Here is a 16,902-nt window from a genome sequence, read left to right on the forward strand (position 1 = left end):
GTGGGTGAGGGAGTGGGTGGGTGGTGAAGTGGGTGGGTGGGTGGGTGGGTGGGTGAGTGGGTGGGTGGGTGAGGGAGTGGGTGGGTGGGTGGGTGGGTGAGTGGGTGGGGAGTGGGTGGGTGGGTGGGTGGGGGAGTGGGTGGGTGGGTGAGGGAGTGGGGGTGGGTGGGTGAGGGAGGGGGTGGGTGGGTGGTGAGTGGGTGGGTGGGTGGGTGAGTGGGTGAGTGAGTGGGTGGGTGAGTGGGTGGGTGTTGGAGTGGGTGGGTGGGTGGGTGGGGGAGTGGGTGGGTGGGTGGGGGAGTGGGTGGGTGAGTGGGTGGGGGAGTGGGTGGGGGAGTAGGTGAGTGGGTGGGGGAGTAGGTGAGTGGGTGGGTGGATGAGTGGGTGGGTGGGTGGGTGAGTGGGTGGGTGGGGGAGTGGGTGGGTGAGTGGGTGGGGAGTGGGTGGGTGGGTGAGGGAGTGGGGGTGGGTGGGTGAGGGAGTGGGTGGTGGAGTGGGTGGGTGGTGAGGGAGTGGGTGGGTGAGTGGGTGGGGAGTGGGTGGGTGAGTGGGGGAGTGGGTGGGTGAGGGGGTGGGGAGTGGGTGAGGGAGTGGGTGGGTGGGTGAGGGAGTGGGTGGGTGGGTGAGGAGTGGGTGGGTGGGTGGTGGAGTGGGTGGGTGGGTGGTGGAGTGGGTGGGTGGGTGGGTGGGTGAGGGAGTGGGTGGGTGGGAGAGGGAGTGGGTGGGTGGGTGGTTGGGTGGGTGGGTGGGTGGTTGGGTGGGTGGGTGCGTGAGGGAGTGGGTGGGTGGGTGACTGGGTGGGTGGGTGGGTGAGGGAGTGGGTGGGTGGGTGAGGGAGTGGGTGGGTGGTGGAGTGGGTGGGTGGTGGAGTGGGTGGGTGGTGGAGTGGGTGGGTGGTGGAGTGGGTGGGTGGGTGGTGGAGTGGGTGGGTGGGTGGTTGGGTGGGTGAGGGAGTGGGTGGGTGGGTGAGGATGTGGGTGGTTGGGTGAGGGAGTGAGTGGGTGGGTGGGTGGGTGAGGGAGTGGGTTGGGTGGGTGGGTGGGTGGGTGAGTGAGTGGGTGGGTGGGTGGGTGGGTGAGGGAGTGGGTGGGTGGGTGGGTGGGTGAGGGAGTGGGTGGGTGGGTGACTGGGTGGGTGGGTGAGGGAGTGGGTGGGTGGGTGAGTGGATGAGTGGGTGAGGGAGTGGGTGGGTGGGTGACTGGGTGGGTGGGTGGGTGAGTGGGTGGTGGAGTGGGTGACTGGGTGGGTGGTGGAGTGAGTGACTGGGTGGGTGGGTGAGCGGGTGAGTGGCTGGGTGAGTGAGTGGGTGGGTGGGTGGGTGGGTGGGTGGGTGACTGGGTGGGTGACTGGGTGGGTGAGTGGGTGGGTGAGTGGGTGGGTGAGTGAGTGGGTGACTGGGTGAGTTTGTAAATTGGTGGGTGAGTTAGTGGGTGGGTGAGTGAGTGCGTGACTGGGTGAGTGGGTGACTGGGTGGGTGAGTGAGTGGGTGAGTGAGTGAGTCACTGGGTGGGTGAGTGGGTGAGTGAGTGAGTCACTTGGTGAGTTGGTGAGTGACTGGGTGAGTGACTGGGTGACTGGGTGGGTGAGTGAGTGACTGGGTGAGTGAGTGGGTGAGTGGGTGAGTGAGTGAGTGAGTCACTGGGTGAGTGACTGGGTGACTGGGTGGGTGAGTGAGTGACTGGGTGAGTGGCTGGGTGAGTGGGTGGGTGACTGGGAGACTGGGTGGGTGACTGGGTGACTGGGTTACTGGGTGACTGGGTGAGTGAGTGACTGGGTGAGTGGCTGGGTGAGTGGCTGGGTGAGTGGCTGGGTGAGTGGGTGAGTGACTGGGTGAGTGGGTGAGTGACTGGGTGAGTGGCTGGGTGAGTGGGTGAGTGGGTGAGTGACTGGGTGAGTGAGTCACTGGGTGGGTGAGTGAGTGAGTCACTGGGTGAGTGACTGGGTGAGTGGCTGGGTGAGTGGCTGGGTGAGTGGGTGAGTGGGTGAGTGAGTGAGTCACTGGGTGAGTGGGTGACTGGGTGAGTGACTGGGTGACTGGGTGACTGGGTGGGTGACCCCCCAGGCTGATCGCCGTGGAGGAGGAGCTCACGAGGGACCACGCCGAGATGCAGGCGGTGATTGACGCCAAGCAGCAGATCATCCACGCACAGGTGACACGCGCGTCACACCATCACACAGTGTCACACCATCACACAGCGTCACACAACCACACAGCATCACACCACCACACAGCGTCACACAACCACACAGCATCACACAACCACACAGCATCACACCATCACACAGCATCACACCACCACACAGCGTCACACAACCACACAGCATCACACCATGACACAGCATCACACCATCACACAGCGTCACACCATTACACAGCGTCACACAGTCACACAGCGTCACAGCGTCACATCGTCACAGCGTCACACAGACACACAGTGTCACACAGCGTCACACAGTCACACAGCGTCACAGCGTCACACAGCGTCACAGTCACACACCATCACACAGCGTCACACCACCACACAGCGTCACACCACCACACAGCATCACACCACCACACAGCATCACACCACCACACAGCGTCACACAAACACACAGTGTCACACAGTCACACAGCGTCACACCACCACACAGAGTCACACCACCACACAGCGTCACACAGTCACACAGAGTTACACCACCAAACAGAGTCACACCACCACACAGTCACACCACCACACAGCATCACACCACCACACAGCGTCATACAGTCACACAGCGTCACACAACCACACAGAGTCACACCACCACACAGAGTCACACCATCACACAGCATCACACCACCACACAGCGTCACACAGTCACACAGCGTCACACAACCACACAGCGTCACACAACCACACAGCATCACACCATCACACAGCATCACACCACCACACAGCGTCACACCACCACACAGCGTCACACCACCACACAGCGTCACACCACCACACAGCATCACACCACCACACAGCATCACACCACCACACAGCGTCACACAAACACACAGCGTCACACAGTCACACAGCATCACACCACCACACAGCATCACACAGTCACACAGCGTCACACCATCACACAGCGTCACACCACCACACAGTGTCACACAGTCACACAGCATCACACAGTCACACTTCACAGCGTCACAGCGTCACACAACAACAACAACAACCGCCATTCGCCACTAAGTGGCGGTGACGTCACCACGACGCTTGTGCCAGGCTATGTGCAAGTTGAGGCCACGTGAAGTGTCGAACGCCCGCTGGCAGGAGGTCACGGGGCAGACCCAGCAGGTGCCACGGGTCGACTGACTGAGACGACCGAGATGACTGGCTGATGCACCACCTGTGCCCCCTACTGTGCCAACTTGCTGTGCTTTAGCCACCCGGCGCTCCGCTCGTTGTTGTTGGAGGGCGACTGCCTCCAACTGCCCAGTAGCGTCCTTCACGAGCCTCCTCCACTGAGGCCGATCTTGACACCGCTGGTACCAGTCATTGGCAAGTCCACTCAGCTCCACGTCCTCCTGTACCACATCTCTTCTCTAGCCCGTGCCGCGCCCGTTTAGCCCCCTCGATCCGGCCGAACAAAAGCTGTTTAGGTATGCGGTGGCTGGGCATGCAGGCTACATGACCCAGACAACGCAGCCTTGCCTGCCGGAGGAGCTCACCGATTGGACTTTGTCCAGATCTTTCAATGATTTGTGAGCTCCTCACACAATCCAGCCTGGTTAAACCCAGGATGGATCGTAGGCAGGCCAGCCTAAATGTTTCTAACAGGCGAAGATGCCTGTTAGAGAAGGGAGGGAATGACTGTGGCCGAGAAGACCTGAAGCTTCGTGCAGAGCGACAGACCAGGTAGCTTCCACACAGCCTTACGCAACCAATGAAAATATATTGCCGCTCTACTCATTCGGAGTGAGACCTCTGCTGTTAAACTGGAGCCAGTCATGAGCACACTGCCCAGGTATGGGAAACTCTCCACTCTCTCCACAACTGCCCCATCACCGATTGGGAGTTTTGGGGGTGGAGTGCCCAATGGTACAAAATATTGAGGCAGGTGCTTAGTTTTGGTGGGGCTGATGGTAAGGCCCCACACCTCTTAGTGGCATGCTCCAGTCTTAGCAGCAGCGTCTCCAACTCCTCTTCTGAATGAGCAGCTATTACCAAATCATCGGCATTCATAACGTGATTGACCAATAGGAAGCCATCCCTTGATCACACCGGGGCATCGATCAGCCTCCCATTATATCTGTACCAAATGGAAATTCCTCCGGTACAGCTATTGAAGGCTTTACGAACTACGTGGTCAAAATAGATGTTAAATAATGTTGGAGCCAGAGGACATCCCTGTAGCACCCCAAGGTATACAGGGAAAGGCTTTGACTCCCGGCCACGTAGTTTTACCCGGGCCCGCTCACCATCATGAAGGTCCTTAATGATCGTGAGCAGAGGGTCAGGGACTCCGAAAGCACGCAGAACAACCCAAAGCCCAGGCCTACTGATGGTATCATAGGCCTTGTCCAGGTCAATAAAGCAGAGATGTAGGTCTTGTGGGAATTCCCTACACATCTGCTGTAGCAGACGGACAGAAAATATGGCATCTGTGCAGGACCGCCCTTTCCTGAAACCACTTTGGGGCTCCGCAAGCCTCTCCTCAGCGTGCCTAGCAAGGCGATGTTGAATAATCCTTGCCAGGACCTTTCCTGGCACACTGAGGAGTGAGATGCCCCTGTAGTTGTTACAGTCTGTGCGGTCCCCCTTCTTAAAGATGGGGACCACCAGGGCATCCTTCCAATCCTGCGGAACCCATCCAATGGTCCACACTGTTGTTATGATTTCATGTAGGGCAGTCTGTGCACAAACGCCACCCTCAGCATTTCGCTTGATGGATCATCTCTGTCCGGTGCCTTTCCTGGTCTTAGACTCTTTATCGCCCTCAGTACTTCCTCCACAGATGGCACCTCAGCCAGCCACTCTCAGGGGGTGACTTTTTCCAATATTTGAGGCACCGCAGACTCAGCAGGGTCATCCCCACTTTGTCCCATGTTGTTTTCCTGGGTTATGGGTTTCTCCTCCCCCAGGACCTCACAGAAATGCTCAGCAAATCGGCTCTCCGAGCCTCTCAGCGAAAGCTACAGTAAGCCTCCTCATTCTCCTATGTGGGATGCTGGAGCCGATGAGAGTGGGCTTGTCGCTTTTTCTCAGCCAGGGTCTCTGGGGAGGTCTGGACCGCGTACCCATAGCAGCCATTGCAGCTGCATTACCCACAGTCCTAAACCTCGCCCATTTACCCTCGACATCAGTAGGAGTGAGGGACGATGCCAACCGCAGCCGCAAGCGATGATGAAATTATCGTTTGCAACTTTCATCAGCTAACTGAGGCCATGCCACTAAGGGTTGGAATGCAGTCCTGGGTGTACACCCACCACCCGAGTGGAAGAATGGCAGGCGAATCTTACAGAAGACAAGTCGATGGTCAGAGGGCAGATCAGCTCCACGGTAGGTTCTGGTGTCAAGGATCCGCTGTTCCGTCACTACGTAGTCCAGCAGATGTTCTTGCTTGGTAATTACAAGCCCATGGGCTGCACAAAAATCTAGCAGCCTCCTGCCGTTGTTATTGAGCTGATCTGGCCCATGCCTTCCAATCACTCCAGACCAGGTGCCAGCATCATGGCCAACTCGGGCATTAAAGTCACCCAACAAGATGACTCTATCCCGAGGGGCCACTTTAGCTACCATCTGTGACAGGAGGTCATAGAAGGCATCTGACTCATTGGCCTTGCCTGCATCTCTCCACGGGTGTTAGTCTCCAGTGGGTTTATAAGTAACCACGACCACCACTCCTCGCCTCTGGTTGATGGGAAGGCGAGCCCAAAGTAGCCTGGGGCTTACAGCTTCCCACACCTCACCGCCACGCACCCACACCCCCTTCATTCTTTTGTTCAGAAGAAGAGCCACACCCTGTTGTTTGGCAGTCTCCTGTCCCGAGTGGAGGACTGTCGACCCCTCATGGTGGCAGGAGCCAGAGCCGGTCCACCGGACCTCGTGAATGCCACAGAGATCCTGGCGGGTACCGGTCCAGCTCCCGACAGAGGAGTGGCAGCCTCTCCTCCGCAGTGAGCGTTCGAACATTCCACGTAGCCATCCGTAGTGGCTTTTTGTTGTTTCTGGAGGAGACCCGAGGGTGAAGATTAAATCTCCTGGCTCCACCAAATTGGGGTTTGCCAGGAGATGTCATAGCCGCCCTGTCCCACTGGGGCCTCTGGCACAAGCTTGTTAATTAGATATCTTAGACGTGGTTTAGTGGTAATTAATTGAAGGTGGAGGGGTTACCAGCCCCTCGCACCCGTCCAGAGCCCCCGTTTAGCCGCTGTGGTGGTCACAGACGCCATCAGGGGAGAGGCCAATCAGAATTGGCCCTCCCCCCACAGCACTGCCCACGACAGCATTGCCCGTCCGGCACCGCGAGGAGGTAGGGGGTTGTTTTACACGCACCGTATATATACACACACAGACACACACACTCACACACAGCGTCAGACAGTCACAGCGTCACACCGTCACACGGTGATGGTGGTGGTTGTGGTGGTTGTGGTGGTACTGGTGATGGTGTTGGTGGTGATGGTGGTGATGGTGGTGATGGTGGTGGTGGTGATGGTGATGGTGCTGGTGGTGGTAATGGTGGTGGTGATGGTGGTGCTGTTTGTGGTTGTTGTTGGTGGTGCTGGTTGTGGTTGTTGATGGTGGTTGTGGTTGTGGTGGTGGTGATGGTGGTGCTGGTTGTGGTTGTTGTTGGTTGTGGTTGTGGTGGTGCTGGTTGTGGTTGTTGATGGTGGTTGTGGTTGTTGTTGGTTGTGGTTGTTGTTGGTGGTGATTGTGGTTGTTGTTGGTGGTGATTGTGGTTGTGGTGGTGGTGGTTGTGGTTCTGCAGGAGAAGCGGATCGCGTCCCTGGACGAGGCCAACTCGCGCCTCATGAGCGCGCTGGCCCAGCTCAAGGAGCGCTACAGGCGGCAGGCTCGCAACGGACTGCCGCACAACAACCCACACGGCGGTGGTGGCGGTGGTGGTGGTGCCGGTGGTGGTGGTGGTGGTGCCGGCAACAACACAACAACCGCCACCACCACCACCAAGCTGTCCATCACGGAGAACGGGGAGTTCAAGCATAGCTCCTGCTAGCAGATAGCACCACCACCACTATCGCTACTACCACCGCTACGACTAACGCCGCTGCCGCTGCTACCACTGTCAACATCACCATCGTCACCGCCACCACTGCCATCACCACCACCACCGTCACCACCACCGTCACCACCACCATCACCACCGCCGCCACCACCAGCACCATCACCACCATCACCATCGCTACCACCGTGACCACCACCGTCACGACCGCCGCCACCATCGCCACCACCAGCACCATCGCTACCACCGTGACCACCACCACCAACATCACCACCATCACTGCCACCACCACCGTCACCACCACCACCACCAACGTCACCATCACCACCATCACCACCACCGTCACCACCACCATCACCACCATCACCACCATCACCACCACCACCATCACCACCATCACCACCACCGTCACCACCACCATCACCACCACCGTCACCACCACCACCACCAACGTCACCATCACCACCATCACCACCACCGTCACCACCACCATCACCACCATCACCACCACCACCATCACCACCATCACCACCATCACCACCACCGTCACCACCACCATCACCACCACCACCATCACCACCATCACCACCATCGCCCACGTGTTTGTTTGTCCGTGTGCTGTTTTCGTGTTAAAGACTGACGATGTTTAACTTTCGTGTAGATTCTTTTCTAAAACCGGTTAAAGATATTTATATATAGATAATAAAAAAAATATACGCATATACACACACACACATTAAACGAGACCTCGGCCAATCGTACGCACGCACGGAAGTACGGTACAACCCCCAGTCCGTCACGTGACCTCCTCGTGCACCTAGCCTGGCACGTGCTCGATCCACTGCTGGATGATGACCGCCCGTGCCTCTGTTGACGCCTTTGTAATTTCTTGCTGGAATCGTTAACGATGATCGTTATTGACAATCGATCATCGTTATTGATGATCGATAATCTTTAACAACGATCCATCATCGTTATTGACGATCAATCATCGTTCTCATCGCCATCGTCGTCGTCATCGATAGGTGTCATTGCAGGGAGACAAACACTTTGATTTGAAATCGACCCACGGGACGTGTTTATTATTTATCGATCTGTAGGTGGCGTTGTGTACATACGGGGGTGGGGCGCTTCTATTTTCGATATCGATGAAACGGGAATGTGGAAATTTTGTACGAACTTCAGGGGAGTTTGGTGGACGGAGTTGGTGGTGGTAGTGGTGGTAGTGATAGTGGTGGTAGTGGTGGTGGTGGTGATGGTGGTGGTGGTGGTAGTGGAGATGGTGGTGGTAGTGATAGTGGTGGTAGTGGTGGTGGAGATGGTGGTAGTGGTGGTAGTGGTGGTAGTGGAGATGGTGGTGGTGGTGATAGTGGTGGTAGTGGAGATGGTGGTGGTGGTGATAGTGGTGGTAGTGGAGATGGTGGTGGTGGTGGTAGTGGTGGTAGTTGGAGGTTGTGATTATGGTGGAGATGGTGGTGGCGATGGTGGTTGTGGTTAATAGGTGCTCGCTAACAGCACTTGCCCCAGCAGCATGTTGAGGCTATGCGGGGGACCTCTGACTTGTCTTTTAATGGTGATGGTGATGATGATGGTGGTGATGGTGGTGATGATGGTGATGGTGGTGATGGTGGTGATGGTGATGATGGTGGTGATGGTGATGATGGTGGTGATGGTGGTGATGGTGGTGAAGGTGATGATGGTGATGATGCAAAAGCAGCAAATCCTGTTGCTACTGTTGCTACTGCTGCTACTGTTACTGCTGCTGCTACTGTTGCTACTGTTACTGCTGCTGCTGTTACTGCTGCTGCTGTTACTGCTGCTGCTACTGTTGCTACTGCTGTTACTGCTGCTACTGTTGCTGATGTTACTGTTACCGCTGTTACTGCTGCTGCTACTGTTGCTACTGTTACTACTGCTGCTGTTGCTGCTGTTACTGTTGCCGCTACTGTTGCTACTGTTACTACTGCTGCTGTTGCTGCTGCTGCTGTTGCTGCTGCTGCTGCTACTACTGTTGCTACTGTTACTGCTGTTGCTGTTACTGTTGCTACTGTTGCTGTTGCTGCTGTTGCTACTGCTGCTACTGTTACTGTTGCTGCTGTTACTGCTGTTGCTACTGCTGCTACTATTACTGCTGCTACTGTTACTGTTGCTACTGCTACTGTTACTGTTTCTACTGTTACTGCTGTTGCTACTGCTGCTACTGTTACTGCTGCTACTGTTGCTGCTGCTACTGCTGCTACTGTTGCTGCTACTGCTGCTACTGTGACTGCTGTTGCAGCAGCGAGTGATGAAGATGGTTGTCGAGACATCGCGACAAAGACAAAGCTCCCCCGTGTAGCCTCTGACGGACGGTCGGGGCAAGTGCTGAGTCAGTGGCGAGTAGCAGCAGCAGCGGCAGCAGCAGCGGCGATGACAATGATGATGATGATGAAGGCCGTCACGGCACCACGCCAGCACCACGCCCGGCCGCCTTTGTCTCCCCCAGTGCTGGCGATGTTCACTACCACACACCGCTACACCAGGGGACTCGTTTTGAGGCTGAGTCGACCTAGGGGAGGCTCCGAACCGCTGGGTTCGCAGCGCAGCGTAGCGCTAACCGCTCCACCACCGCTCCCCATACACTGAGACACACAGACAGACACGCACACAGACACAAAGATACAAAGATCCCCCATATAGCCTGAACAGACTGTAGGGGCAAGTGCTGTTAGCGAGCACCTATGAAGGCCGGAACGGTACACGAGGGGGTGGGTGGCCAGCACCACGCCCGACCGCCTTTGTCTCCCTAGTGGCGATGTTTACACACCGCACCAGGTACTCATTTAAGGCTGAGTCGACCTAGGGGAGGCCCAGGACCGGTTCAGATAATCGTCACTGGTGTTGGCCGTGAGCGGGAATCGAACCCGGGTCGCCAGGTTCATAGCGCAGCGTAGCGCTAACCGCTACATTACCGCTCCCCCCCACACACACACACAGACACACACAGACACACACACAGACACACACACACAGACACACACAGACACACACACACAGAGACACACGCACACAGACACACACACAGACACACACACAGAGACGCACACAGACAGACACACAGACACACACAGACACACACAGACACACACAGACACACAGACACACACACAGACACACACACACAGACACACACACAGACACACACATACACACAGACACACACACAGACACACACAGACACACACACACACAGACACACAGACACTCACACAGACACTCACACAGACACACAGACACTCACACAGACACTCACACAGACACTCACACAGACACACACACAGACACACACACATACACAGACACACACAGAGACACACAGACACACACACAGACACAGAGACACACACACAGACACACACACAGACACACACAGACACACACAGAGACACACACAGATACACACACAGACACACACACAGACACACACACACAGACACACACAGACACACACACAGACACACACACACACACAGACACACACAGACACACACAGACACACAGACACACACACAACGCCCCCTCGCCAGCCGGGGTAGCAGCGATGGAGGCTGCATGCTACTCGTGTCCCAGGCGCTCCGATCACTCCACGTTACTGTGACAGCGACGAGGATGCGTCCATTCTAATCGTCAGCTGCGGGTTTGAAGTTCTCTCGATTTTTAAATCCTTTATATTAAGTTCACTTGCGTGCGTGCTTGCTTGCTTAGGACCGTGCAAATCTTTCGGTCGTTTTTTAACCCACTTCCCGTGATCCAATCGAGCTGACATTTTGCACACAGACTCGTTGTGCCAGACAATTAATGTTCGTGAAATTTTTTTCCCCAAAATGTTACACTGTTTAGGACAAATAAATTATATTTAATTACCAATTTCTTAATGTTGGCAGGCAATCATCTGACCCATAGGTGGCAGCCATCTCAAGCCAGAGGACGAGAGGACTCTTGCCGCCACGCATATAAAGGATTTAGAGTGAAAAACTTTGTTTTTACGGGTTAATTTTTTTCTGTTCATTTCGCGGATTTTTTTTTTGCAGCGAGACGTCACGTGATCGCCATACGCATCACGATCATTGCACGACGGTTAAGGGGCCGTCCATAAATGACGTCACGCACCTATTGGGGGAGGGGTGGGGGTCAGACATTTGTGACGATGTGTGACGAGGGGAGGGGGGGTTAGAGAAATGTGACGTCACGTCAAAATGTGTAACTTTAATAAATAAATATAAACAACACCTTCTACTTAATTAAAAATACTTTGTAATAAATGTTTTCTACCTGCAACATCGGAGTGCAGCGCCACGTTAAACACGCACTACAATGACGATGGTTCAAAGCGATTTGAAGCATGTTTTTTATTTATTTTTTGTGGGGGGGAGGGGGGGTGGGGCAGAGCTTTGTGACGTCATCTTTGAGGAGGGGGGTCTGTCTTTGTGACGTCATGTGACGAGGGGGGGTCAAATCGCGTGACGTCATTTATGGAGGGCCCCTTTTAAAGTTCAAGTTACTCGTGATGATGATACTTCTAATATGATAACGTGAGAACTTATATACTACGACGATGTGTTGATGATGATGATGATGATTCAATTATGTTACGATAATTTAAGTGAGAGGAACTTTGGGGTTATGATCATTAATATTAATGTTGTTGTTGTTGTTGACTTTCGGGCATTAACGCACCCAAAGGTAAAGACAAAGGTTCTCCAAAGCAGCCCTCCCCCCCGGTGTAGCCTCGACGGAGCGGTGAGCCAAGTGCTGCGGAAGCACCACCACCATCACCAGCACCACCACCATCACCACCATCACCACCACCACCATCACCACCATCACCACCACCACCATCACCACCACCATCATTACCACCATCACCACCATCACCACCATCACCACCACCACCACCATCACCACCATCACCACCACCACCATCACCACCACCATCATTACCACCACCACCACCATCACCACCACCACCAGCACCACCACCACCATCACCACCATCACCACCACCACCATCACCACCACCATCATTACCACCACCATCACCACCACCACCACGCCCAGGGCCGCCTTTGTCTCTCCTTCGGTGGCGATGTGGTGGTGGTGCTGGTGGTGATGATGGTGATGGTGGTGGTGATTGTGGTGATGATGATGGTGGTGGTGATTGTGGTGGTGGTGGTGATGGTGGTGATGGTGGTGGTGGTAGTGATGGTGGTGGTGATGGTGGTGGTGGTGGTGGTGATTGTGGTGATGATGATGGTGGTGGTGATTGTGGTGATGGTGGTGATGGTGGTGATGGTGGTGGTGGTGATGGTGGTGGGGTGGTGGTGGTGGTGATGGTAGTGGTGGTGGTGATGGTGGTGATGGTGGTGGTGGTAGTGGTGGTGGTGGTGATGATGATGGTGATGGTGGTGGTGATGGTGGTGGTGGGGTGGTGGTGGTGGGTTGGTGGTGGTGATGATGATGGTGATGGTGGTGATGATGGTGGTGATGGTGGTGGTGGTGATGATGGTGGCGGTGATGGCGGTGGTGATGGTGGTGTTGGCGGTGGTGATGGTGGTGTCGGTGGTGGATCTGAGTGCACGTAAAATACAAGAGACACAGATCCCCCGTGTAGCCTCTAGCGGATTGTAAGGGCAAGTGCTGTTAGTAGCGAGTAGCAGCGCCTATGAAGGCCGGCACGGCACACGAGGGGGTGGGTGGCCAGAACCACGCCCGGCCGCCTTTGTCTCCCCAGTGGCGATGTTTACACCTCCACTGCACGAGGTTACTTATTTTGAGGCTGAATCGACCTAGGGGAGGCCCGAGACCGGTTCAGATCACACACAGACACCATGCACACAGACACCACACACACACCACACGCACACACACACCACACGCACACACACAGACACACACACCACACACACCACACGCACACACACACTACACACACCACACACAGGCACACACAGACGCACACAGGCACACACGCGCACACAACACCACACGCAGACACAGGCACACACCACACACACACAGGCACCACACACACGCACACAGAGACACACACCACAAAGACACACACACACAGGCACCACACAGGCACCACACACACACACAGAGACACACACCACAAAGACACACAGACACACACCACAAAGACACACACACACACCACACGCACACACACCACGCGCTTGCACATATTCCGGACGATATTTTGTACGTTTGCAACGCAACAGGACGAAGACATTTTTTCGTATAATGATGATGATGATGATTATTGCTCTTAAGATATTGATATTTTGTAAGATTCTATTGAGAGAGAGAGACGTTCAAAATGACCATTCGGAGGTTGCAAGATTGTCTGTGCTCGAATGTGAACATCTCACTTCGTGGATTAGGAGTCGCTGCGAGTTGGTTGGTGCGATCATCCCCATCACCATCATCACCATCATCATCATCACCATCATCACCATCATCAACATCACCACCATCATCATCATCACCATCATCTCCACCACCATCACCATCAACATCACCATCATCACCATCATCCCCATCACCATCATCACCATCATCACCATCATCACCATCATCACCATCATCATCACCATCAACATCACCACCATCACCACCACCATCATCATCAACATCACCACCATCATCATCAACATCACCACCATCATCAACATCACCACCATCACCACCACCATCATTATCATCAACATCACCACGATCACTACCACCATCATCATCACCATGATCAACACCATCACCACCATCATCATCACCACCCCCACCACCACCATCATCCCCACCACCATCATCACCATCATCACCACCACCGTCACCACCACCACCATCATCACCATCACCACCATCAACCTTCTCTTCGGTACTTTGTTGAAGCTGGGAGACTTTGCAGGGATGAGAGATGTTGTTGTTGTTGTTGTCTGTACAGTCGAATAAAGAAGCCATTTGGTCTGTTCACCACGATGCCGTTTGTACACACACACATACATACACACACTCACATACACACTCACACATACACACACTCACATACACACTCACACACATACATACACACACATACACACTCACATACACACTCACATACACACATACACACACATACACACACTCACTCACACACATACACACTCACATACACACACACTCACATACACACACTACACACACACTCACATACACACACTCACATACACACACATACACACACACACACACACACTCACATACACACACATACACACACACTCACACACACTCACATACACACACACTCACACACACTCACATACACACACACTCACATACACACACTCACATACACACACACTCACATACACACACTCACATACAAAGACAAAGATCCCCCGTATAGCCTTAGACTGTAGGGGCAAATGCTGTTAGCGAGCACCTCTCACATACACACACACTCACATACACACACACACACTCACATACACACACACTCACATACACACACACTCACATACACATACACACAACAACAACAACCGCCATTCGCCACTAAGTGGCGGTGACGTCACCACGATGCTTGTGCCAGGCCAAGTGCACCTTGAGGCCACGTGAAGTGTCGAAAGCCCGCTGGCAGGAGGTCACGGGGCAGACCCAGCAGGTGCCACGGGTCGACTGACCGAGATGACCGAGATGACTGGCTGATGCACCACCTGTGCCCCCTACTGTGCCAACTTGCTGTGCTTTAGCCACCCGGCGCTCCGCTCGTTGTTGTGAGCGTCGCTCCTCCGCCCTCCGTTGTTGTTGGAGGGCGACTGCCTCCAACTGCCCAGTAGCGTCCTTCACGAGCCTCCTCCACTGAGGCCGATCTTGACACCGCTGGTACCAGTCATCGGCAAGTCCACTCAGCTCCACGTCCTCCTGTACCACATCACTCCATCTCTTCTCCAGCCCGTGCCGCGCCCGTCTAGCCCCCTCGATCCGGCCGAACAAAAGCTGTTTAGGCATGCGGTGGCTGGGCATGCGGGCTACATGACCCAGCCAACGCAGCCTTGCCTGCCGGAGGAGCTCACTGATGGGACTTTGCCCAGATCTTTCAAGGATTTGTGAGCTCCTCACACAATCCAGCCTGGTTAAACCCAGGATGGATCGTAGGCAGGCCAGCCTAAATGTTTCCAACCGGCGAAGATGCTCCACCAGGGGGGTCCACGTCTCGCAAGCGTAGAGAAGGGAGGGAATGACCGTGGCCGAGAAGACCTGAAGCTTCGTGCGGAGCGACAGACCAGGTAGCTTCCACACAGCGTTACGCAACCGATGAAAAGATATTGCCGCTCGACTGATTCGGAGTGAGACCTCTGCTGATAGACTGGAGCCGGTCATAAGCACACTGCCCAGGTATGGGAAACTCTCCACTCTCTCCACAACTGCCCCATCACCAATTGGGAGTTGTGGGGGTGGAGTGTCCGATGGTACAAAATACCCAGGCAGGTGCTTAGTTTTGGTGGGGCTGATGGTAAGGCCCCACCTCTTAGTGGCACGCTCCAGTCTCAGCAGCAGCGCCTCCAACTCCTCTTCTGAATGAGCAGCTATTACCAAATCATCGGAATACATAACGTGGTTGACCAATAGGGAGCCATCCCTTGATCGCACCCGGGCGTCGATCAGCCTCCCATTATATCTGTACCAAATGGAAATTCCCCCGATACAGCTATTGAAGGCTTCACGAACTACGCGGTCAAAATAGATGTTATATAATATGGGAGCCAGAGGACATCCCTGTCGCACCCCAAGGTGTACAGGGAAAGGCTCCGACTCCCAGCCACGTAGTTTTACCCGGGCCCGCTCACCATCATGAAGGTCCTTAATGATCGTGAGCAGAGGGTCAGGGACTCCGAAAGCACGAAGAACAACCCAGAGCCCAGGCCTACTGATGGTATCATAGGCCTTGACCAGGTCAATAAAGCAGAGATGTAGGTCTTGTTGGAGTTCCCTACACCTCTGCTGTAGCAGACGGACAGAAAATATGGCATCTGTGCAGGACCGCCCTTTCCTGAAACCACAGACTCACACACTCACTCACTCACACATTAACCCACTCACTTCCACACTTACACTCACACACTCCCACACTCACACACTAACCCACTCACTGTGTAGAACAGGGGTAGCCCACACACACGCTCACAATCACACCAACACTCACTCACACACACTCACTCACACCCACACTCACACCCACACTCACTCACACACACTCACTCATACACTCAGTCACTCACACACTATCCCACTCACTCACACACTCACTCACACTCGCTGTATAGAACAGGGGTAGCCCACACACTCACTCACTCCCACACAGAGACGCGCCCGACCTGGGAGTTGAACCCAGGCGCCCTCATTGCCCCTGGCACCTCACAAGGAGGAGACGCGGACACCCCTCGCGATTAGAGCCACAGTCGTCTTCAAATATTCTTCGGTTTTTTCGCTAAAGTCACGAAGGTAAAAAAAATAAATTAATAAAAGTAAAATAAAAAAATAATATTTATATTTTTAATTTTACTTTAATGAATTTTTATTTAAATTTTTTACCCTCGTGACTTCCCGTGCTGAAAATCGATTTTTACCTACGTGACTTTACTTTCATGAATTTTAATTTAAATTTTTTACCTAAGT

The 16,902-nt window shown here is 54.3% G+C and overlaps 1 protein-coding gene across 2 annotated transcripts in view; it reads left to right on the forward strand.

The window, feature by feature from the left end:
- Window positions 1–11,106, forward strand: part of LOC133361105 (ras GTPase-activating protein nGAP-like) — a 44,112-nt gene extending 33,006 nt beyond the window's left edge. For both annotated transcript variants that reach the window (XM_061579936.1, XM_061579937.1), the window contains 2 exons: window positions 2,063–2,150; window positions 6,949–11,106. In XM_061579936.1, coding sequence (XP_061435920.1) covers window positions 2,063–2,150; window positions 6,949–7,194 — 334 coding nt within the window. In that variant the 3' untranslated portion in view covers window positions 7,195–11,106. The remainder of the gene's footprint in view (window positions 1–2,062; window positions 2,151–6,948) is intronic.
- Window positions 11,107–16,902: the final 5,796 nt, after the last annotated feature.

Source organism: Lethenteron reissneri, chromosome 71 (assembly GCF_015708825.2).
Source record: "Lethenteron reissneri isolate LAM-NWPU_2019-01 chromosome 71, ASM1570882v1, whole genome shotgun sequence".
Classification (NCBI taxonomy): domain Eukaryota; kingdom Metazoa; phylum Chordata; class Hyperoartia; order Petromyzontiformes; family Petromyzontidae; genus Lethenteron; species Lethenteron reissneri.